The sequence below is a fragment of the Lepisosteus platostomus genome, chromosome 7 (assembly GCF_059453375.1).
Source record: "Lepisosteus platostomus isolate fLepPlt1 chromosome 7, fLepPlt1.hap1, whole genome shotgun sequence".
NCBI classification, from domain to species: domain Eukaryota; kingdom Metazoa; phylum Chordata; class Actinopteri; order Semionotiformes; family Lepisosteidae; genus Lepisosteus; species Lepisosteus platostomus.
The window spans coordinates 5701135-5723473 of record NC_142617.1 but is presented as its reverse complement, the minus strand read 5'-3'; the positions used below and the strand labels follow the sequence as shown (position 1 = coordinate 5723473).

The window sequence follows — 22339 nt, the reverse complement described above, 5'->3', positions numbered from 1 at the left end:
CGGTGCCCTCATCAATTTCAGAGGTAGCTTTGCACTCTCCTTGTGGGAAACGTTGTCTCTCTAGTGTGCTTGTTTCCATGCTCGGGTTCTGCCATTGACCCAGCAAAAGATTTTTAAATATAGATAAAAATATTGCTAAAGATAGGAAGTTAAATAAACATGTTTGAACTATATATATTCCTCCACCTCACTGCTTTTGGAAAAGTCATGAATCATATGTTGTTGTTGTTGTTGTTGTTTTTTACTTTGCATACAGTTTGAAGAATTCAGGTATTGGATTAAGGTGGCTGAAAGTTTTGCACTGAAAGGTTATGCATTCATTAATTTAAAGACTAACATATGAGATTTATTAGATCAAGGAGTATTATAAATGAAAACATTTATACATGTATAAATAATTATGGAGACACTTCTTTCATTAAAATATGCCTGTTCAATAACTTTTATGTATTCTTAATATTCCATTTTATCAAACTGTTGCTGTACCAGTCAAATTTCGGGTCCATTCCTAGGACATCTATGATTTTATCTTACAAGTATTTAGCTCTTTCAACTTTCCCAGTTATGATTTTACCAAGGACATTACTGAAACAGCACTCGTTAAGAGAATGATTTGCTCAATGATATCTAATGCTGGATGGCTTAATATTCTTCTTCCTGATTTAACTGAAGCTGTTGTTACTGTCATTCGTGACAGGCTTAAAAAAGAGCACATGAAAAATTATCTAGGGATCACTGATACATCCTTTGATTTGGCTCTTGACTGGCTTAAGGAATTTAAGGAATTGTGGTCCCACTGGATTCATGTAGTCAGTAAACAAATGTCCCTGACAAGTTATGTTAATTAAAACTGTTTAAATTGCAAAACCATTTCCACTTTTGTCAATACATAACAGAACCCAATTAATAAACTGCTTTAAATCAGCATTTGTCATGCTTGTGACATTGTGACGGTTATGGAGTTCCCCAGGGTTCTGTGCTGAGGCCTTTGCAGTTTAGTATGTCCATGCTGCCGCTATGTTGATGACACTCAGATTTACTTACAGGCTAAATCTGGCACCGTCCACCTGCAGGGCGTCCCTGACTGCTCCCATCATTCACAATGCATCAATTTATATTCAATGAATTCACATTAGTATAGAAAGTTCAAAAGCCTCATCAGGGCAGCTCAAAGTAAATGGTTTAGCGGCTCATAGGAAATGTTTCAGCAGCGAATCCACTTTCCCATTTAAACCTTATTGATTCCTTATCACGTTTTCCTCAGCATGAATTTAGTTTTTTCCTCTATCATCTACAATACTAAATTAAATGGTCAAACTTGCAGCAATTATAGCCTTTGGAAGCTCAAGCTGTGTGAGAGGAATTGTGTGGGCGAGTGTGAGCATGCATTTTTTGTTTGTTTGTCGAGGTAGACGGCTATGGTTGGTTTTGTGTGCTTGATGGAACAGTGATTAAATATACTGAAGAGAGGTAATTGCAGCAGAATTGCACCTGAACCTCCTTGAACTGTTTGAATTTCCTTCCTTAAAGGGAACCGCACCAGGATCCTCGAATTTTACAGCAGGAAAATAATTGTGAATAGCAGAATTAAGACTGCGGCACAGTAGTACAGTATATACTGTATGTACAGTGTGTGGCATGAAGGTCAGGTCAGGTGGAATTACACCATTTTCATGTATTTGCACTTTGGGGATGCTAATTCAGATTCAGAGCAATGCACCTGAATTGTGCGTGGACTCTGCTCTCCGGCTCATGAGCTGAGTTGAGCTCCACCTCAACACCACTGAAAGTTGGTAACGTGACGCAGAGACGGGCAGGCGTAACCTTTTGTCGGGCAGTGCCGTGTGCGAAGTTCTTCTTTTTGAAGTCCACCGCTCTCTGTTTTAGTGCACAGTCTTGGACGTGCACGATGAAACAGGCTGATTTACGGTAATGGGGCGATTTGCGATGCAAACCTTCTGCAAGGAAATCGTTCTGCTGGGTAAGTGAGGCGCAGCGCCACCGCGCCCAGACAGAATCAAGGCACTTTGATATCTACCATGTGATGCTTTGAATGAATTCACAATGCTGCAAATGGTAAACAGTTCTATTCTCTTGCGGCTTCACAGAGTTAATCTTTTTTTTTTTCAGAACGACTGTGGTATTTGTGTCAAATTCGTGATCTTTTACACACGCACCGTAACAGGTCCGTGTCGGAGACTACGCCGAAGGGGCTCCGCAGCGCCTCTCTTAATTACGATGATCTCAGCAGCTCGTTCAGCAGCTATTAATGTTGACCTTGTTTAAATGACCGTGTAATTTTACAATTAAACATAATTCAACCCACGGGACTTTTCCGTCCTCGATTTTCTTAAGTGAGAACATAAAGATTCAAATAAAGACAGCGAGGGAGAACAGTTCATTAAAATCCGTCGAAAGATAGTAGTAACAAGTTCTTTATCGCCATTTCTAAATATATCAATACCCAGTACACCAAAAACCACAAAGATGCTAAACAAGGCCTTGATCTTATACTTAAAAGCAGTGTTTTGACCTAAAACTATGACGGACGCACATTTTAGTTTTAATACCACAATACCTTCTTAAATCGTTATCTTGTTGGTGGACGGTTTTTGTCATTGTGTCATTCCTAGCTGCGCTCAAAACCAAACGGTTGTAAACACTTAAAAAAAGATTAAGTCACCAAATAACAAAAACTATTGACACAAATTTATAGCGAAGAGACGTAACCGTTTGTAATTTTAGAAGTTATAATATGCACCATTTAGGCGTCTTGCTGAGTAATTATTTGACTTTCAGCTCTGACGTTAAAACGGATATGAAAATAATCGGATGAGTCTGTCAACCAACAAAATACTCCTGCTTGTATACAGTGCGCAGCACCAATAATCCTTTATGACTACATGCAAGCTCTACACAAAACATAAAAAACTAACCTAACATTTATTTTCAATGTCACACATTGCAACGTTGCTGTTTAACTCAAATTAATAAATGAATGTATTAATTTATTGACCGTAATTTCCGCCGGCTTTCCACACAACAACCTGTTCACCTGGTCTGATCGATGGCAGCGGCGAAAACCAGCTCAGTCAAATCTACAGATTTGTGTTCAGAGCAATTGAGTAAAAATATCAAACTGGCCAATTCCTTTCACTGCCAGATAACATCTTCAGAGACAAAACTTATTTCAGCTGTTAAAGGGAAGGGTGGTAGCGAAAAATGAGAATTATTGTCCGTATTTGAATAAGGTGTTGTTTACATCATTTAATTGTTATCATTATTAATATTAACAGTAACTTACAGTAGAACCGAAGTCTTTAGAAGGAATTTTCCATCATTCATATATTATTTTTCCCTTTAGCCGATTGAATATCTGCCTCCTGTACTCAATTCTGTGTATATTCCATATAGCTTGCGCATCTGATACTGTAGACTTTATACTGAAACAATTTTTTATTTGTGAAGGTATTTCTCTCTAAAAAAAAAACAGTTCTCTTCTGTTAGGAGCGTTTTCATTAGCTCGTTTTAAACCTCGACGGAAAACTTAAGAATGTTTTCTAAACGTGTTTTTTTTTAAAAAAAAAAACATATAGGCCAAAATATCTTGAAACTTAACTACACGGTGCTTAAAGTTTCTGATCTTGCCTATAAACCATGGCAACGATACCACCGTCACGGATGGATGTCTCTTTTTTGATCTGAGCTCATTACACAGTTGGACTCATTCTTTGTCTTACTGGCCAAGCCGGGCACCTATACGACCAAGACGTTCGGTACACTACTCCAGCCCATCGAGTGCTTCAGTGAATCGTCCCTGTTGCTTGCCTGGAGTTACTCAGCGGACGCTTTCTGTATATTGCAGCTGTCACTCTTCCGCTGCTGTCGGCTGAAGCGCCAGGCGGTGGGACGGTGCCCCAAGTCCAATGTTTCGTGACGCGTAAGGTAAGAGAGACGACTGATTTGAAGAAGACTCTGGGGATCTGAAAGTCACCCATCCTCTGGCAGTGAAGCCTGGCACGACGTCCTTGTGTAACCAGGGCGGTGCAGTTTGCAGCAGAGCTTCAGATCTGAGACTCCTCTGATTGTCCTCCGATGGACATGTGGAGCTCGTCTTACCAAAGAGCTGCCTATATTGTGCTGGCAGCGTTTCCAACGAGAGCTACACTTCCAGAGGCCTGTGGAGGAGTGATTTTTCTTTTCTTTAGCATTCCATGTGAGGTTTCGGTTGGTTTAAAGGCATTCACCCACCAAATTAAGTGGAGTTTTAGTGTCTCCGAGGCCGAGACTGCCATGCTGGAATCAGAAAAAAAAAAATTGTACCGCGCCTCCCCTAACTAGTACCGAAACAGTCGTCCTTTCTGCTAGCTCAGCTCACAAGCGACACATGCAAACCTCAATGAGGGAATGTTTCAACACACCCAGCTCAAATTAAACCAGAGGCTTTACAGATTCTGCTAAAAAGAAAGAAGGGAAAATGTATTCGTTTGTCATATTACATATTCTGATAACTGGTTTGCTAATTTATTTTAATTAAGGCCCGGGTCTTTCCACGCCCTTCGTTAACCAGAAATTTCGAATCGTTAACTCGTGAAAGAAGAAAAATTATGTTGTTTTTCTTATTTAGAGTGTCAGGTCGAAAATCACATGTGGAGCTTCCGTGCTAAAAATGCAGAACGGGACCTGTGTCTCTCCTGCGGGGAAGGTGACCAAAATGGAAATTGAGAAACACGAAACTGTTGAAGTACAGGCCCAGCTGAACAGTACAGAACACGTTGATTGTTACTGGCAACATAAGGAAAGGGGAGAATGTCTTTCCTATCGGGATGGGTACGTATTTTTATAATTATTCGTCATGTTCTTTCGTTAGTTCAGGTGGGTCGCTGCGTCTGCATGCGTAGGCTGCAAAGGAACAAGCAATATTCCAAGCAATAAAGAGAAGAAAATAAACACAACGTTTCAGCCGTGGAGCCTTCTTCGGGTGAAGAAGGCTCCACGGCCGAAACGTGTTATCTTTCTTCTCTTTTCAGCATGGAATAAACCTATTACTTGTTCTTTCATTTACAAACCTTCTAGAAATCAGTGCAATGAAGAATATTATGCTTGAGACTTTAAATTAAAAATAAAACGTCAAACATCCCTTCAAAGAAAAAGCAATAAAACTGTACTGCATTATGAGACTCGGTTTTACGCTAAAGGTGGCTTATTTTAAACTCTGGCCACTGTTCTCAGGTATCTGTAGTGGCCTATACTGACATCTGGTGGTTTAAAGTAATATAATACGTAGGTAAATTCGTAGTTAACTGTAAATGATGTATTCATATTGATAGGAGAGGGGGACAGACATGGGAAAAAATAGAAGATTTCAAATGCATTTGACTGACGGCAAGTGATTTCAATTCTAGCTTTTCAAACCATGATGATTAGAGGTCCGAATTTCACAAAATGTCTCGTTGCTGTTAAAGTTGGCGTTTCAAGTCTGTCCCGGTGAGCGTCTCGCCCTTTCGTCAAAACCTCAGACATACGACTCCGGACAAAGCGGGAGAGAAAGTTCATTCGTTGTCTGGTTGTCGAAGAGTAACAAACGTAAATCAATAATCTGATGTATAAAGACACGGTGATGACACGTGAGACATTTCAGGGAGATCCCCGAAAAGATCATTGGTTTCAGGTACTGTCCTTCGTTTTCTGAAAAGATAAATATTTCTTTCCCCGTCCACGATTATTCAAGAATCCAGATTTGCTGTAGTGCAAGAAGGGTTCGAAATGCTGACCTCCTGCAGCCGAGGGGACAGCAGTCCGACCACGTACATTCTAGGAATTGAGCAGTGGAGCGCTTGTCTCCTCAGGAACAGCCACGCGTTTGTGATCCCCCAGGCAAACGGGAGCCATGCCGGAATCCATATCCTCTGTCTCCAGAACGGCGGCTTTGGCTATTCCGTGGCGTTTTCTCTCTGGCTGAAGCGTGAGTATCCTGTGACCACCTCGTTCCCCGCCCTTTCCCGGGGAGAGACGATTTCCAAATCTTTTCCAGGTTGAAGTAGCCAGTTAAAAATGTCTGACGGCAATAACCTCCGAGATGAATTAAATACATCTACAGTAATACATCTATTATTTCCTTCCTACACACACCAAAGGGCGCAGGAAAAGACTTCCACTTATTTTATTTTTTTTCAGTTGCTCGCCCAGTCCAAAATAACAGGCCTGTTTTGCTTATTTGTTTGGCTTTTGGTTCTGTGCACAGGACGACCAACACCGCCTCAAATAAAACCATTGCCCAGCGCTGAAGGGTACGCTCTTCGGTTACAGTTCAGTTCGGAGGGGTATCCTGAACCACAATTTAAGTGGTATGGCTGTCTCTCACAAAGGTAGGCGTGGGTCTGTTTTCCGTTTGCTTGATTAAACACTGTTTATGATGCCCGACATCTTTAAACATTTTTTAAATGTAATTTGTTAAATCTGTTGTATTACTAGATGTGCGATACGGAATGGACTTGGCACTGTTGCCCCTGAAGGGTTAATGATCAGTAGAATAACAATACTAGACCCGTTTGTGACTTTTATCTGAAGTCATGTTTTGATTGGTTTCATTTGCTTCAGAGATGTGCATTTCCCGATCTGCTTATTTCCATCGTGTTTACTCGCATTGCAAAATAATATTCAGCTGCCCCCTCAAAAAAAAATAATCAAAGTTTGAAAATCTGAGCTGTGCATCACTGACAATAGACGCTAAGTAATCACGGTTTTTAAATCACTTTAAAAAAGGTTTTTTTATATATATATTGTAGTCAGAGCTGTGAACTGAAAACCGGACACCTTGAAGTTCACACGGAACGCCAAAATGCCGTCTCAGAAGGACTTGTGAAAGTGTTTGCTACGATTTCAGCGTATGATTTAAAAGAAAATAGAGTTATGTGCTGTGCGAGAAATGAAGTTGGCGAGGAGTGCTCCAGGCTGTACGATTACGGTATGTGTTTATGCTTATAATTTGCGGATTGTGATGAGTTTGCTAGTCATGTCAGAAACTGAGGTTCTGTCAAAATATCGCAAAACACAGGTGTTCTGATACTGATCCTTGCAGGGCTCACTCGAGTGGACCCTGATCTGAGGTTCCGAGGTCAAAAATGAATCTTTCATGTTGTACCATTTTAATTCAGCTCAAGAGACTACATTTGTTAAAAGCTGCATTCCTGTTTTCTACACAGTTGTCAGTGTGATACATATTTTAAATATTTTTATGATGTTTCTTTTATTTATCTGCCCACCTAGAGCAGAACAGAAAAAACCCGAAAATCATTTCTTGCCTCTCTTTATTTCAGATCTCCGTTCTTTGGACAGAACAGGATATGTACCTCAAGTATTTATAAAAACTGGCCAAGCACTGCTTTTACGTTGCAGTGATAAAAACTATAAAGAACCTCTATCCTGGACCTCAGATAAACCAGTTAAGGTAAGACATCACGTAAAATGTCAACTAATGAATGAAGGACATGGACATATTGATTTTATATGCAGTATACTGTACTTGCAGTGAACATGTATATTTGTGTTTTCTCTGTTTTATTTTTGAAATGCCATTAAGGTGCGATACTATGAAGACTCTTACCCCCGACTGAGGCAAACGTACTTATACTTTGATTCAGTAAGCTCTGAAGATAGTGGCAATTACACATGCAGATCTCCAAGGAATGCATTTATATCCACAAGCATTCAGGTTGTTGGTGAGTTGAGCTGTTGTTTCGTGGCTCATTTTTGTCTTCCTGGCAGGTGTCAACATTTTGGAAGGGTGCTGTAAAATTCTCTTTGGTCAGTTTTTTGGTTCTGTTCTGCCATCTCATATTTAACTTCCTGTAAGGACATAAAGACTCCACACTCTTGATTGAATTTGAGCTTCAGTGCTTTTAGAACATGGGGCTGGTGTGACAGCAAGTTGCCTAGGTCTCTTCAAAGCACACTAACACCCTGAAGAGCTGATATAATCTGCTAGATTGGTCCAATAAGATAGTAACTAGTAGATTTAAGATTACATTAAGAGCAGAGTTGGAATGAAAGTAAAAGTTAAGGTACATTCATTGAATATGAGTCAGACCATCTGATTATGGCCATGCTGGAAAGTTAATTTATGATCCTGTTTTTTTCATTGCAGAAAGAGGGTTTATCAATATATTGCAAATGAAGGAAAACAATGCAATTCAGCGTGATGACAAATTCTGCTTTGAAATCGTATTATCATCATACCCTGACGTGAGGTGTAAATGGGTCTCTCCGTCGGGAGGCCGTCAAGACTGTGAGGACTCAAATCCTTTTAATGGAAGCAGGTAGTTATCTCATATCTGAGAGTTCTCGTTTTGGCAGCGGGGACCTGTGAAAAATGTAAACTACTTTGTAGGAAGTAGTATGTGACTTTTTTACATATCAGGATTTTGTATTTCATTTTTATTTAATTTTATGTAATGTTTAACATTTTACCAACAGATATATATATATATTTCTTAAAGGGTATATATCCTGAGAGTCATTAAAACTGCAACAACCTGTACTGTAAATGGAAAACATCTGAAACAGAAGAAAAAAAGACAATTTTAAGACTACTGAAAAAAATAGTATTTTTCAGATGCAATACAGTACATTTTAAGTATTATTTTAAAACTATGGGAAATACTTTAGAAACATAGTGTGGTCATGAAATGTGCTCACTACCACTCGTGGTTCGGAATGGGCTGAAGAAGCAGTGGGATTTTAACAGGCTGGGCTCTACACCCAGTTCTATTAACAACACGCCAAATGATCACCCTGCATCTCTGACCTCAGCTTTGAATACAGGCCATTGGTATGATGTAATGGGAAGCAGGCTTATTTTCTCTGTTTTGACAGGACATTTAAATACTGTGATCATCGGAATCTTCCAGGACTGTATCAGTTTTATGCCGAAAACGATGATGTCAACGTAATGAAAAATCTGTCGCTCTGTGTGAAAGGTAAGGTAAGGCTCGTTATTGCACAGAGGACTGGGCCTGCTGATAAGTGTTGACAAGGAAGAGGAGTGTAGGTCTGGCCTTCCCAGCGGCTCAGTGGGTTTGGCTGTGCCAGGGTGCACCCCTGAGGGTGGGGTTGGCTCTGGTTCTTTCTTGGCTTCCAGCGAAACAGCGACGCCCAGGGAAGGCTAGTGGCGACATCAGCAAGAGACGCGTCTCTCCTCTGATTGACGTTGAGCCCCCCTGTAGGTTTCTGGTAGCAACTCGGCTTGACAGGTTATTTAATCCAAAAATCAGACGAGCCTGCTCGCACCTCCTCCTTCTCCCCTCGTGGGTTTCTGTGATTTTGTCCCTGTGAGCCAAAGCAAAAAGAAGAGAGCCCCGATGTGGTTTCCACATTTAGCAATTAGAGTTGCAGCCCAAACTCCAGCCATCAAACTGGGCTGAAAAGCCCAGTTTGTGTACAAAACTCTTATTCAAACAGGTGCCCCTTCCAGAGAAGGTTGGATAGAAAACACTGTTGTTAACGGCGAAGAGACCTGCATCTTTAATCTAATCTATCTGTTGCTGTCAGTCAAATTCTTGCTTCTTTTCACAGCAAAACCAACACCACCGCAGCTCACATTATTACCTAGAAGTGATGGCCAGGGGCTTAGATTTGAATGCAGTTCACAGGGTTACCCGACACCACAGATCAAGTGGTACACAAGTAATACTGTAAGGTGTGTATGGTTTTGATTTGTGCATCCATCATAATATATGCTGCCAGTGCTAACTAATTAAACAATTATTCATGTCTTTAGCGTTTGGAGTGGGCGTTGGTTGTAATCTTTAAATAATTATTTGATAGATGTAGGGTAAATGTGCAAGATTTTGCGTCTCTCCGTGAGTCTTGTGCATGTGTAACAATTGCATCAAGAGAGACTGTGCTCAGTAAGTTACGGTCATGATTTGTGGGGCTGACAACTAACATTAGCAAACAAGTCAGTGTGCAAAAGAGTGCAAAATGTTTGTGCTACCCGTGCACTGCCAGGATTTTGTAACTCTTTCAGTTCCAGGTTAACTCTGCATGAAAATAAAATGTTGTTTGGGGAAAAAAATATATTTCATCATGATCGTGTTCGTATTCTGCTAGCAGATGTCAGCAATTTGCATTATTTCTCTGATTGTTATTGCTATGTATATATTGTGTTAAATTTCGTCAACTCTTCTTCAAAGGCCTTCAGATGATGTGTTTTGGAAAGAAAAACACAATATCTCTGAGGGGAAAGAGGAAGATGCAGAAATGTTCTGTCACAAAAGAAAATCGAGCGTCTTAGAGTTGAACAACCCGTCGGAAGTCTCCAGTGTTCGGTGCTGTGTTGACTCTTTTAATTCTTCATGTGTCGAGCTTCGTAAGTTCCTGACACCAGCTTGTGTTTGAAAGACATGTAGTATTGAAATTCCGCATCATTTAACACACAGGAGCAGCATAAATTCTCTTGAACAGGTTGGACAACACCTGTTGTTTAATTATTATATTGATTGAGTGTCAAAAATAGAAGCAACCTAAAAAAACTGAATTCTGACTGTTTCCAGGTTGTGTGAAAGACTTTATAACGGATAAAAATCTTGATTTTGATGCATGCATGATCTTTTCAAGTATTTTTTAGTATTGTAGCAGAGGGCAACTCTGTTCAGATCAGCTCAGTTATTTCACCTATGTCCATGTATAGAGATGTATTTAAAGCTTGCACTGATTTGTATCTTCTCAGTATTTGTCTTGTTTATTGTAGCTGTTCCTCCTACATCATTATGGGATGTGTACTACATACACCTCTTTCTGTCAATCCTTGTGGTCATTCTCACTCTCCTGTTAATCTTCATGTGTACTAGAAAGGTACCTTCTGTGACATTTATTTATTTAATTGAATCAATAAAATTTAATTGACGTCGTCTTCTTTTCAAAACGTGACTTTTCAACTTTATTTTTTTAAGAAACCAAAATACGAAAGCCAGATGCAGATATTGCAGCCTCTGGGATCCTCTGATAATGACTACATTTACATCGACTTCAAAAACATGGACTACAACCCAAAGTGGGAATTCCCGAGAGAAAACCTGGAGCTAGGTAAGTTGAGGAGAGAAATCGAAAATGCCGATGCTAAACACATGGTCAGAGTGTGTGCGGGGAATTGGAAGCAGAAGCGCTGACCCTATTAAGGAATATCCTGGATTATAGGAACATCTGAGCTTGCATCGGGAATTATATCACAATTTAAAAAATCACCATGCAGATGAAATCAATAAACATTCCAAGGTGTAGCAAATTCCCCATAGCACCCGGGCTCTCTATAGCAATCATTCAGGACATCTTACTGTCAGAATCTGATCTCTCCCGGCATTCCTTAGGAAAAGTGCTGGGATCAGGAGCCTTTGGGAAGGTTGTGGAAGCCACTGCCTATGGAATCTGCAAGCCAGGAGTGTCCTTACAAGTGGCTGTCAAAATGCTCAAAGGTAAATCGAGCAGCGCTGTTGGTGGATGAAAGGGTTAAAAAAGGCCATTTATCTCAAACCAAGCTGTCTGGTCCTCTTCCTGGAGGGCCTGTGTGTCTGCAGGTTTCATTTCTAAGTCATGTTTGAACAACCTCCAGAAGCAGGATCGGACAGCCATGCTCTAATACATTCAAATGGAGATTTACTGTAGGTGACATCATCCAATTTCTTAAATGTTTGAAAACAAGAATGTTGTGTATTATTATTACTGGATAGGTAGCATTTGTTCCAAGAGTTTCATTCGCTAAAAATGCTTCAGGGGAGAAAACCAGTTTGGACAGGTACTGATGCACCCTCTTTTGTCTTTGTTAGTTGATGTTCACAACACTTTGAAACATTCCCACCTGCCTCTTTACCAGCACTGAGCTTCTTCTCTTCCAGCTTTTCCAGCTGCCATGAAAACGGCGCTTTTCATTGTGCATGTCGATGTTACCTCCTATGCGTTGCTCTCGGCAGGCTCAGATACAAAGTCTGTCACTGCATCAAGCAACTGACTGAATCTGGCCCATCATGTGTTCTGTGGCTTCTAGGTTTTTTTAACACCCCTTGAGATGAGGGTTTTTAAAAGCACTATATAAAACAGTTTATTATTACATGAAACCCGGATCACAAACCCACTATGTCTGACAACCTCCAAATCTATTTTCCCAACCCTCACCACCACCTTTAACTCCCCTAAAACATTTGACATAAGATGGGTGTCCCAAAATGGGCATAGGAATCTGTTGGTGTTTTTTTTTGCCTAGACAAAAATAATACTGAGTGCTCAATCGGGTGTGTTTCTACTAAAGCCCCATTAACATTTGTGCCTTAATGGAACAAGAAACCCACATAATCACCTTTAGTTACACAGGTACAATTCACTGCCATACACTTTCCATTTTCCTGTAAGAACAGGAGTAAAGTCTAGAGGGCTTGCTTCAGTCTGCATTGACATGCCTGCTGACCACTTGCTAGCTGTTGCAGATCACTCTAGCAGTCACTGGGAGTCGCCCTGGAGCTGGAGGGCTGCCTCTGGCCTGTGCAGCAGTTACACACTTTGTGTCCTTCTTCTTCTGTTAAGCTTTTTTGCTGCCTAGAGCAAAAAGATAACATGTTGCTGGTCTTTGTCTGCAGCTTTCTTCCCCAAACAGCTGCCGTCCGTGTGTCTCCTCTGCCCCTGCTTTCAGCTCGCCCGTGTCCAGGCACCGGGAAATCGGAGAAGGGTATTTATTTTTTTAGATGCCTACCCACCAATCACAGCTGCTGTCTCCCTGGGAGGGGCGTTAGACTGTAGATCTGTGGAGAATGTGGCAAAACGGAGAGTATCAAAGATGACCGGGTTGTCAGGGCCACATCCCCTTGCTTTGTGCAGTTAAGGACAACGGCTGTCTGAAGAACAGGAAACGGCTTTCCTAAGCTGTTGAACTAACCATCACACCCCTGTTTCTTCGTACAGTGGCCCCTCTTCAGTTTCTTTAGAGTCAAGTTAAAAACTTGTAGGACCCATTGCCACAGCGATATGGCTCAAAGTGTCCTTAGGGCTTTGCACTGCTTTTGTTCACTGCTAGTGTATGGATTATTAATAGTCTTTATAAAGTAAGTCAGTGAGGTTATGACACCATCGTATTCTGTTTCCCTTTTTGACGTAAACATTTAAAAACTGAAGTTATTTGTGCACTTACTTGCAGACTTTTTAGTCCTTACAACATTATTATTATTATTATTATTATTATTATTATTATTATTATTATCTTTTTAGGAGAGTTAAGCTGTGGGGCCAGTGGGGGGTGCTCACCCTGTGGTCCATGTGGGTCCTAATGCCCCAGTATAGTGACGGGGACACTATACTGTAAACAGGCGCCGTCCTTCGGATGAGACGTAAAACCGAGGTCCTGACTCTCTGTGGTCATTAAAAATCCCAGGGCGCTTCTCGAAAAGAGTAGGGGTGTAACCCCGGTGTCCTGGCCAAATTTCCAATTGGCCCTTACCAATCATGGCCTCCTAATAACCCCCTTCTATGAATTGGCTACATTACTCTGCTCTCCTCCCCACTGATAGCTGATGTGTGGTGAGCGTTCTGGCGCACTATGGCTGCCGTCGCATCATCCAGGTGGATGCTGCACATTGGTGGTGGTGGAGGGGAGTCCCCATTACCTGTAAAGCGCTTTGAGTGGAGTGTCCAGAAAAGCGCTATATAAGTGTAAGCAATTATTATTATTATTATTAAGCTGTTATAATTTGGTTGCTATGGGTTGCCAGAGGTGTAAAACTCATTCAGTCCTAAAACTGTTTAAAACGACTGTCTCACAGCTTATAATGAAAGGCTTCTTATTTTTATGAACAGAACCGCTATCTGCACCTAAGGACTTCAGGTTTTTCACAAGTCAAATGTAGTAGGAACAACACTTTTACACTTTTAAAATATAGACATACTGTACGAGCATAAATACCACCCTCATCACATGAATCGACTTCCTGTTCCTGTCGCGCAGAGAAACACCAGTCCTCCGAGAAAGCAGCCCTGATGTCCGAGCTGAAGATGATGACACACATTGGCAGACATGAAAACATAGTCAACCTGCTGGGGGCTTGCACGGGCTCAGGTATGCCAGGACTGCCACTGCTTTTACACTGATGGACAGGTTCCTCTGTTGCCCATCAAAAGATCAACAATTTCAATGATGATGTTAAGGGGAGCACATATGGTTGATCCCGGGAGCCATTCTGCTAGCCAGTGTGTGTGCTCATGTTGTGCCGATGAGGCCACAGGTAGATCACTGGAGTCAGAGCCCAGTGGGCTTGGGCATGAGTCCTCATGTTGTGCCAGTGAGGCCACAGGCAGGCTGATCACTGCAGTTAGATCCCACATGGGCATGAGATAGCAAGAAAGGTCTGAGGTCACATTTAACTGTGAATCAACATCTTAGCTTGGCTCGATTGTGATTTCTGTTTGCAACAGTCAAGTATTACATCAACAGATTAAAATCTGCTTTAATGTATTAAAATAACGAGGGCTGTGCAGAGATGTGTTTGTATGAGATAACAATAACACAGATATGCGTGCACACACTCTCATTGTCAGGCCAGTTCTTCTCTCTGCACTGAAGAGACATTAGTGGAACTAGACACTGATTTAACATTTCCACCATATCCGTGTTACAGGACCAACTTACCTGATCTTTCAATACTGCACCAAAGGGGACCTTCTAAATTACCTGAGGGACAACAGGGAAACGTTTCATAAGTCTCTAACGGATGTCTTCACTAAAAATCGCTACAGCTGTTTGTATCATAACTTCCAATCTGAGCACGTTTTCAGGTATGTCTTCTCAACTTCACTTGCATTTTTAAGTAGAAATGTAAGTAACACTAACAGTGGTGTTCAGAACTGTCAAGATGATTTGGTCTTCCTCAGAAATGATCCTATGAGTCACAAAAACAACTACGTCCCGATGCATAGAGCACGTGATGTCACAGAAAGAGTCGGGGAAGCAGAAAGACTCCTCAGTCTGAGCGACGCAGGAGAGGTGGTCTCGGATGGTGAGGATCACTTTAATGTAAAGCTTCCTTGGATCCAAGGAACAGCTGTTTTGTGCAGCAGGTCAGGAATGCCGTGGATTTAGCACCAGGATGTTTGACTTTTTACAGTGCTGAAACACTATATGTGGTGGTGCTGCAAGTCAGCGGTCTGCTGTAAAGTTTCCTTCTCCTATTTTACAGGGATGTATAAAAATTTGGACCAGTATGAGGAAGAGGAACTGAACATACTCACGTATGATGACCTTCTCAGTTTTTCCTATCAGGTGGCAAAAGGGATGGAATTTCTTGCCTCAAAGAATGTACGTTTTATGGCTGAAGAGCTCTAGGCCTGCTTCACTCATTTTTGTATCATAGTGTACACATAAAGTAGTGTCATGATGTACCACATAGAGTGGACGGCATTAAGCAGCTGCTCACCCCAGCTAGTTGACTGAGCCGACAGTGCCATTGTCTTCTTTAACAGTGGTCGCTGTTCACAAACCAAAGTGCTGAACCCAGCCTCGCATGCTGGGAGCTGTCCAGTTTCAGCCTGGTGCTGAAAGTGCCTGCTCCAAAGATCTCTGATCAGAGCATAGAGACTTCCTGCCTGCACTAATTTATTGATAAATGGTTACAGTTTAGGAGAATTCTTGTACAGGCTGTTTATAAACATATACTATTTTTTTTAATAAACAGAAAAGTCGCATACTTTACTACGGTACTAGACTTTCTTTGTGCTCTGCCAATTCAATTTCTGTTGGGATCTTTCTTTTGAATGAATGAGTTAAAGGTTACGTTTCAGGAGTGTTCACCTCCAGCACATGAAGAGCGTTCAGTGCTTTGCCAAAGATCAACGTCTTTAACTCCCTGCCGATGTTTCCACAGTGCATTCACAGGGATCTCGCCGCCAGGAATGTATTGGTTACTCACGGAAAACTGGTAAAGATCGGCGACTTCGGATTAGCCAGGGACATCGTGAATGATTCAAACTATGTTGTAAAGGGCAATGTAAGTTTTCTTTTCCTTTTCTATGAGTATCATTTTCACTTTGTATTCATCGACTGACAATTGGCTCAGTTGATGTGCTGTCCACTTTCATAAATGGCACTATGATTCCTGATGGTATTTAATGCTGCCATACAGACGCCCATGGATGTGGTCAATGACCTGTAAGAGAATACTGTGCATCTGGTCTATGTCCTGTTCACAGTTGGGGGGTGTGTGTCTGCAGGTCAGGCTGCCTGTGAAGTGGATGGCCCCAGAGAGTCTGTTTGATGGAATCTACACCATGCAGAGTGACGTTTGGTCTTATGGGATTCTGCTGTGGGAGATCTTTTCCCTCGGTATGTCCAACGCACAAATTTACAATCTCAATCCCCAGGAGCAGGTGCTGGAATATAGCACAATCTATGTGATTAGGAATGACGTGCTGATCATTCTCTTTCTCTCTGTCTTGGCCTTTCTTTCTTAGGTGTGAACCCTTATCCTGGGATGAAGGTGGACCGACACTTCTATTCGTTGATTCAGAGTGGATTTAAGATGGATCAGCCTTACTATGCAAGCCAGGCTGTGTAAGTGTCTTAACCGACACACTGCCTCCTACTCTTCAGAGACCACAGATGGCTTACTGTACTTAGGGACTCACAAACAGTGAAAGCACTTGTTCTGTTGCTGCTGTGAACTGGGTCAAATCTGTTCTGCAGAAACTTTTGTCTAATTTATGGACAATTCTTTAATCTTTTTCCTTTTTTAGAATATATATAATTAGGAAACTGATATATACCTGCCTGGGATGAAAATGGTAGCCCTGGGCTCAGTAAATAGATCTACATTTTACTTTCATTTATTTCCCAATTAGCTACAATATGATGAAATCCTGCTGGATGCTCGAGCCAAGAAAAAGACCTGAATTTTTGAAGATTGTCAAATTTATGGAGTATCAGCTGGCTGATGCTGAAGATGAGGTGAGTTCCTAGACTTCCGCAGTGTGGGCCCCTGTCCAGGTCTCAAGACGATCACACAAACTGACCATGATCAAGAACAGGGTTCAGAGTGTTGGTTGGCTAAGATCACAGTACCAGGATGACACTGTTAACACGCATTGCTCGATAACCTTAGCTATAAAAGGATTTTTTTTTTCACTGGATCTTGTATTAATCTCCAGCTTTGGTTTCTGCAGATTTATTATAACATGGACAAAAAAAGCTCTGTGTACAGGAATGTGCCAGTCAGCCCCACCTCTGGACACCCACCAGGATCAAATGAAAAAATGCCTGAAGATGATAAACCCAGTGATTCCAGTAATCCAAGCGTGCCCTCTGAGCCCACGAGTCTCTCCGATTCCAGTCACCCAAAGCAGGAGCAAGAAGACCAGTCATCTGATGTCCCCTCAGTACAGCCTCCTCCCCCTGAGTGACACTCACCATCCGGGCCGGGGCAGCCTTCATGCTCCCACTGTACTGTGCACTTCGCCCCAGGCGGATCTTCTCACTCTCTTTTGGTCAGTGTGCCACAGCAAACGACGCAAAACGTTGTTCTTGGGTTAATGATTGATTTTAACTTTGCAAGAAAAAATTAGAACATTGGGCTTTTGAGTATCATAACAAGTAGAGACTCCCGTTGCACAGGACTTGCATCCCTTTCTGGGTGAAATTGTATGTCTCAGTGAAAAGCAGCACAAGTATGCAATATTACCCCTTTATCTTCTCAAACACCCAGCGTCTGGTTCTTACCTTTGTACACGGTTGTTAAAATCAACACATACAACCCAAAAAGTGACCAGTGATCCTAACACCTAGCCTGGGAGATCCCCCAACTCCTCGGCAATTAAAAATTGGACTTTGCCCTGTTACATCTCAACCCCAAACTGAGAAGAAATAATCATTTCAGTATAGGGAGAGTTCACTAAACCTTTATGGTAACTCAACACGACAAAGCTGTGTTAAGAAATTGGTACAGATATAGGGATCAGTAAATTGGCGAGGGGCTGACCAATCAGTAACATTACTGTGATCAGTCTTCTGAAAATTTTCGGGATGTGCGCACAATCTTTTGACATAAAACCACATGTTCCTTAAGACAAGGTCCTGGGGGTCCGCACGCCCACTGGTTTTCCTTCCAGCCAAGCTTAATTACTTAATTGAAGCATTAATCGAATGAACGAGTTGCTCCATTGGAATATTTACCGGGTTTGTTTCTGGCTCACCGTTGGGAGATTTTATTGAGGAGATGCGATAGTTTTTAGCTCTTAAACTCATTGGATGTTGCCACTTGACTGTCTCCGTTCATATGACTATTATTTAGCCAACTGAGAGTCCAGTTGTGAAATGGATCAAAGGCAGAGGTGTGTGGCCAGTCCAGGGCCGAGACCAGGATCTCTGCCTCCGGAGACGGGCAGCTAGAGAGAGACATTTCTCAATATATATTAACAGTATTAGAAAATAGCTTCACCATCTGTTATATAAAAGGTGGATATTGTTCTCCATTTGTATCGCAGCTTAATCCATCATTTTGTGTTATTAAAATCTTCACTCTAGCTGTTCGAGATTCCTTGTAAAACTAATTGAGCTTGGATACAGAGCTGTATATTTTCTTTGTTTCTCATTCATAACATAGTTTTTTTTTAAATTATTTACACATGTTTTACGTCGTTATAAGTCTTCTAGCTCATCGTTACTTTTCAATTCTGATAGCATGCTATTTTAACGAGAGCAAAGTGAACACTTTTCAGGCTTCTATATAACGTCAAATAACACAAAGGGGAAAAAAAGATATCTAAAAAAAGATGTGAACAAAAAATAATAAAAACACAAGACAATACCCTGCCAGGGGTACTTACAAATCAGAACATAAAAAAGTTCAAATTCTTCGCTATTTGTGTTGAAGAATTTGTGTTGATTTGTGTAATTGTGTTTGTACCTTTTTTCACGTTTTTTAAGGACTTCAAGTAATATTTCATTTCCCTCTTCCAAGCTTTAAAGGCGGGGGACAGCATGAGAGCAGTTGGTTTTGTGAATATGATATCTACCCGGTAGTACTACAGGTTAATTACAACTAAATGTGATTTTTTTCCGCCCGTAAATCACCTTGCTGTCTAATATGACATCAAATTCCATGAATCTAACATTCACATTTAAATGCCTGATTTCCGGCTCGTCTCCTCTGACCGCGTCGCGCCGAAGCACGCCTCGCGCTCCAGAAGGGGGCAGCACGTTTGGGTGACGAAAGGCGGGTGGAGGGTTTATTACAATGTTTTGTTTTTTTTTTTACAATCTTTCTAAATATATATATTTTTAAGCGATGTACAATGCTTTAAATAAATAAAAAAATTTCATTTCACTTTCCCCCCCATCTGAACACCGTGTTTTCTTTTTGCCTCCGGCGGCTGTGGGCGGGCGGCTCGGTCCTGCTCCACAGCTGGGCTCTTGACGGACTTGGATCAATCCGGTGACTGGCTCGAGCCAGTTCACCAGCTTCTCCCAGTTCGTCAAGGCTGGCCCCAGATCACACGCAGGTTTCTCTCCTCACCTCTAAACGAAAGACACACAAGAAGAACGACAAGCGCTTGCAAAAGAATAGTAATTCCTTCTGCTTAAATAGCGCTTTTCTGGACACTCCACTTAAAGCACATTACAGGTCAGGGGGAATCCCACTGCCACCGCCAGTGTGCAGCCCCACCTGGATGATGCGCCAGTACTCTCCCCACACACCAGCTCTCAGTGGGGAGGAGAGCCAGTTCAGAGATGGGGATTATGAGGAGGCCATGACTGGTAAAGGCCAGGGGTAAATTTGGCCAGGGCACAGGGGTAACAGCCCTACTCTTTCTGAGAAACGCCCTGGGATTATTATTGACCGCTGTTGTTCATCTGATTGCCGTTTTGTGGTGTTTCCCAGGTGTTTACTGCATAGACACTTATTTTGTCAAAGTTTACACCTTAAGCTGTATTTCCTTCCTGTGTACACGACGGCGCACTGGTTTTGTAGCAGCTTTTCTGTGAGGAGTCGTATCCCTTGATAAGGGACATCCGGGACCCCGAAGCACCCGCGTGAAACACGGAGGACAGTCCGCGCGGTCACTCACCTCGCTGACGCTGCCGGACGGCTTGGCCCGCTCGGGAGCTGAGGTTATGGATATCCGCGCAGTTAACACCCTCTCTTACGAGGATTTCGTGGATATTTTCGGCAATGTTGTTGAGAGGTGTCCCCTCATCGCTGCGGCGGTGTGGAGCCGACGGCCCTTTTCAACTTTCCCCGACTTGGAAGCCAGCATAGCGGAGTTCATCGACAACCTCCCAGTCTCGGGTAAGACATTAATCACAGGGCTGAACCAACTCGCTCGCCTTTACCCAGAACTGTAGCCTATACTCCCCCTGAAACAGCTACAATCGCGTGATAATATGCACGCACGACATAGGCGTTTCCACGGTTTAATTATGAACACATCGGCGTTTCCGGGTTCTGCTGCTGGTCTCTTGAGTCTCGACAACAGGTCTCCCTGGCCCGTCAGGTCTGTCGTTAACATCCTATCGGTACCCATGATACAACGTATAACGAGGAAAATCGTAGCTCAAAAGCTTTTTCGGTGCTTGAAATATAAGTGTGAAGTTTAAATAGCTTAGCAGCATGGAATATATCCACCTGTTACTGAAAGGGGCGTGCTGCTGGGCGTCTATAGCAGAGTTACGGCAGCAGCCTGCCCGGGCCTGGACTGCCGGCACAGCCTAGCCGCCAGATGTCAGCAGAGCCTCAACTCCAAAGCCTCAGTTTTGCGAGGGGAACAATGTTATAAGCTGCAGGATCAACTCGCCCTGTTGATTTAACCGTTCAGCGTCAGGTCAGCGTGAAATTCGGGTTCGGAAATTCTGTAAATTACATAAACACTTCTTTTTTTTTCCTGTTTGGACATGTTTTAATCGCTTCCTCAATGTAGATCCGCGTTTCCCAGCCCCGGTCCCGGGGGAACGCTGTCTCTCCTGGTTTCTGCTCCTGGTTAGGTTTTCTAGCTGGCGTATATGTACACATGTACCCTCGGCACTCACGGGTCAGATGGGATTTATAGTCCGTATCAATTCTGTACCAAGTGCAGAGCTACAGAACTGCCCTCATTCAGGTGGGCTGCTTGAAATGTCACTGATCAGTTAGTAAGAGCTGTTTAGTCGGAGATAACAGCCAGAGGAGAGGCTGTCTGCAGTCCTGTGTGCTGAGGTTGTTGGAAACCCGTGAAGTTGTGTATTTTTGACACTCGCAATTGAAAGAAATAGGTTTAAAGTCTAGACAAGCGAGCAGATCATGTATCAGCTCTGGAGAGGTAGAACTCGGCTGCAATGAAAAACACCAGACAATGTTCTTCCCTGACCAGGTTTGAGAGACCCCGACAGAGATAAATCTAACTTCTTAAGTATTATTTATTCCGGTTTGTTTTGTGAATAGCTCACTAACTTTATTTTTAAAGTTTTTAAATGTTTTTTAAAGTTTTCTGCCCTTTCCTGCCGTCGAAGACACCTCGACAGACAGTTTTACAGGCATGTATCAGAAAAGTCCAACACAGCCACTCGCTCCGGTTCTGACCTGTCCCGATCTTAAGGTCGGAGCCCAGGTCGGTTCTGTTCAAGAGTTGCAGCGTCATGGGCCGGCGACCTGAGTGTGGCGTTTCCCCCTCGCTTCCCCGCAGGGCAGGAGGGTATACTGAGGTGCCACCCTGACCTCGCTGGGCGAGACCTCTTCAGCGGCAGTCTGACCCCCGAATCCCGCGGAGAGCAAACGCAGGCAGGCTTGGCCTCGCTAACCCCGGCCGAGGAAAGCCGCATGCGCCGGCTCAACGCGGAGTACAAGGACCGGTTCGGGTTTCCGTTCGTCATCTGCGCCCGCATGAACGACAGGGAGAGCATCGTCCAGCGGCTGAGCGAGCGGCTCGGCAGTGACCCGGCGGAGGAGCTCAGGCGAGCCGTGGAGGAGGTGAAGAAGATCTGCCACCTGAGACTCCGGGACATCGCCAGCAGGCCCCGGGATCGCAACAAGCTGTAGAGCACACTTTGGAGCTCCGGCCCTCAGCGAGTGTCGGGAAGCACACTTGAAAAACGCAATAAAACTGTAATTATTAATCAATATCGGAGGGAGATGGCTTACAGAAACCAAACGTTAAACCCCATTCTCAAGCAGTGGAGTATACACATTCAGACTCGTGATCATTTCAGAATATACTTTCAGTGCACCAAAAACTGGCTTACCAAATGCATCCATTCCACACTGTTGCAGAGAATGTGTTTCAGGATATGTGGTTTTAAAGTGTGGACCGCTGAAGAAAATATACTGATTCCTAACAATTTGTG

The 22339-nt window shown here is 42.6% G+C and overlaps 2 protein-coding genes and 1 long non-coding RNA gene across 4 annotated transcripts; 2 read left to right on the top strand and 1 right to left on the bottom strand.

Annotated features, from left to right (window-relative positions):
* The first annotated feature begins 1827 nt into the window (after positions 1 to 1827).
* flt3 (fms related receptor tyrosine kinase 3) lies at positions 1828 to 18623 on the top strand. Of its 2 annotated transcripts, none has more exons than XM_088638845.1 (24): positions 1828 to 1981; positions 3866 to 3945; positions 4628 to 4830; positions 5856 to 5965; positions 6245 to 6368; positions 6789 to 6967; positions 7320 to 7450; positions 7583 to 7721; positions 8147 to 8318; positions 8875 to 8978; positions 9574 to 9697; positions 10194 to 10369; positions 10751 to 10854; positions 10953 to 11085; positions 11367 to 11471; positions 13985 to 14095; positions 14655 to 14811; positions 14908 to 15032; positions 15213 to 15331; positions 15897 to 16019; positions 16243 to 16354; positions 16483 to 16582; positions 16870 to 16975; positions 17191 to 18623. In XM_088638845.1, exons 1-24 carry the CDS (start codon positions 1933 to 1935, stop codon positions 17425 to 17427), a joined length of 3123 nt encoding a protein of 1040 aa, XP_088494971.1. In that variant the 5' UTR covers positions 1828 to 1932; the 3' UTR covers positions 17428 to 18623. The 2 variants fall into 2 exon arrangements, with proteins under 2 accessions (XP_088494971.1, XP_088494970.1); XM_088638844.1 differs by having other exon boundaries at positions 5850 to 5965.
* On the bottom strand, positions 18237 to 20228 carry LOC148657993 (uncharacterized). Its single transcript, XR_015940014.1, has 2 exons — positions 20092 to 20228; positions 18237 to 19540 (listed from the first exon to the last, which is right to left on the bottom strand). It is a non-coding gene; the product is annotated as an uncharacterized LOC148657993 (long non-coding RNA).
* Positions 19798 to 22335, top strand: urad (ureidoimidazoline (2-oxo-4-hydroxy-4-carboxy-5-) decarboxylase). The gene is made up of 2 exons (XM_088638867.1): positions 19798 to 20312; positions 21682 to 22335. Exons 1-2 carry the CDS (start codon positions 20138 to 20140, stop codon positions 22032 to 22034), a joined length of 528 nt encoding a protein of 175 aa, XP_088494993.1. The 5' UTR covers positions 19798 to 20137; the 3' UTR covers positions 22035 to 22335.
* Positions 22336 to 22339: the final 4 nt, after the last annotated feature.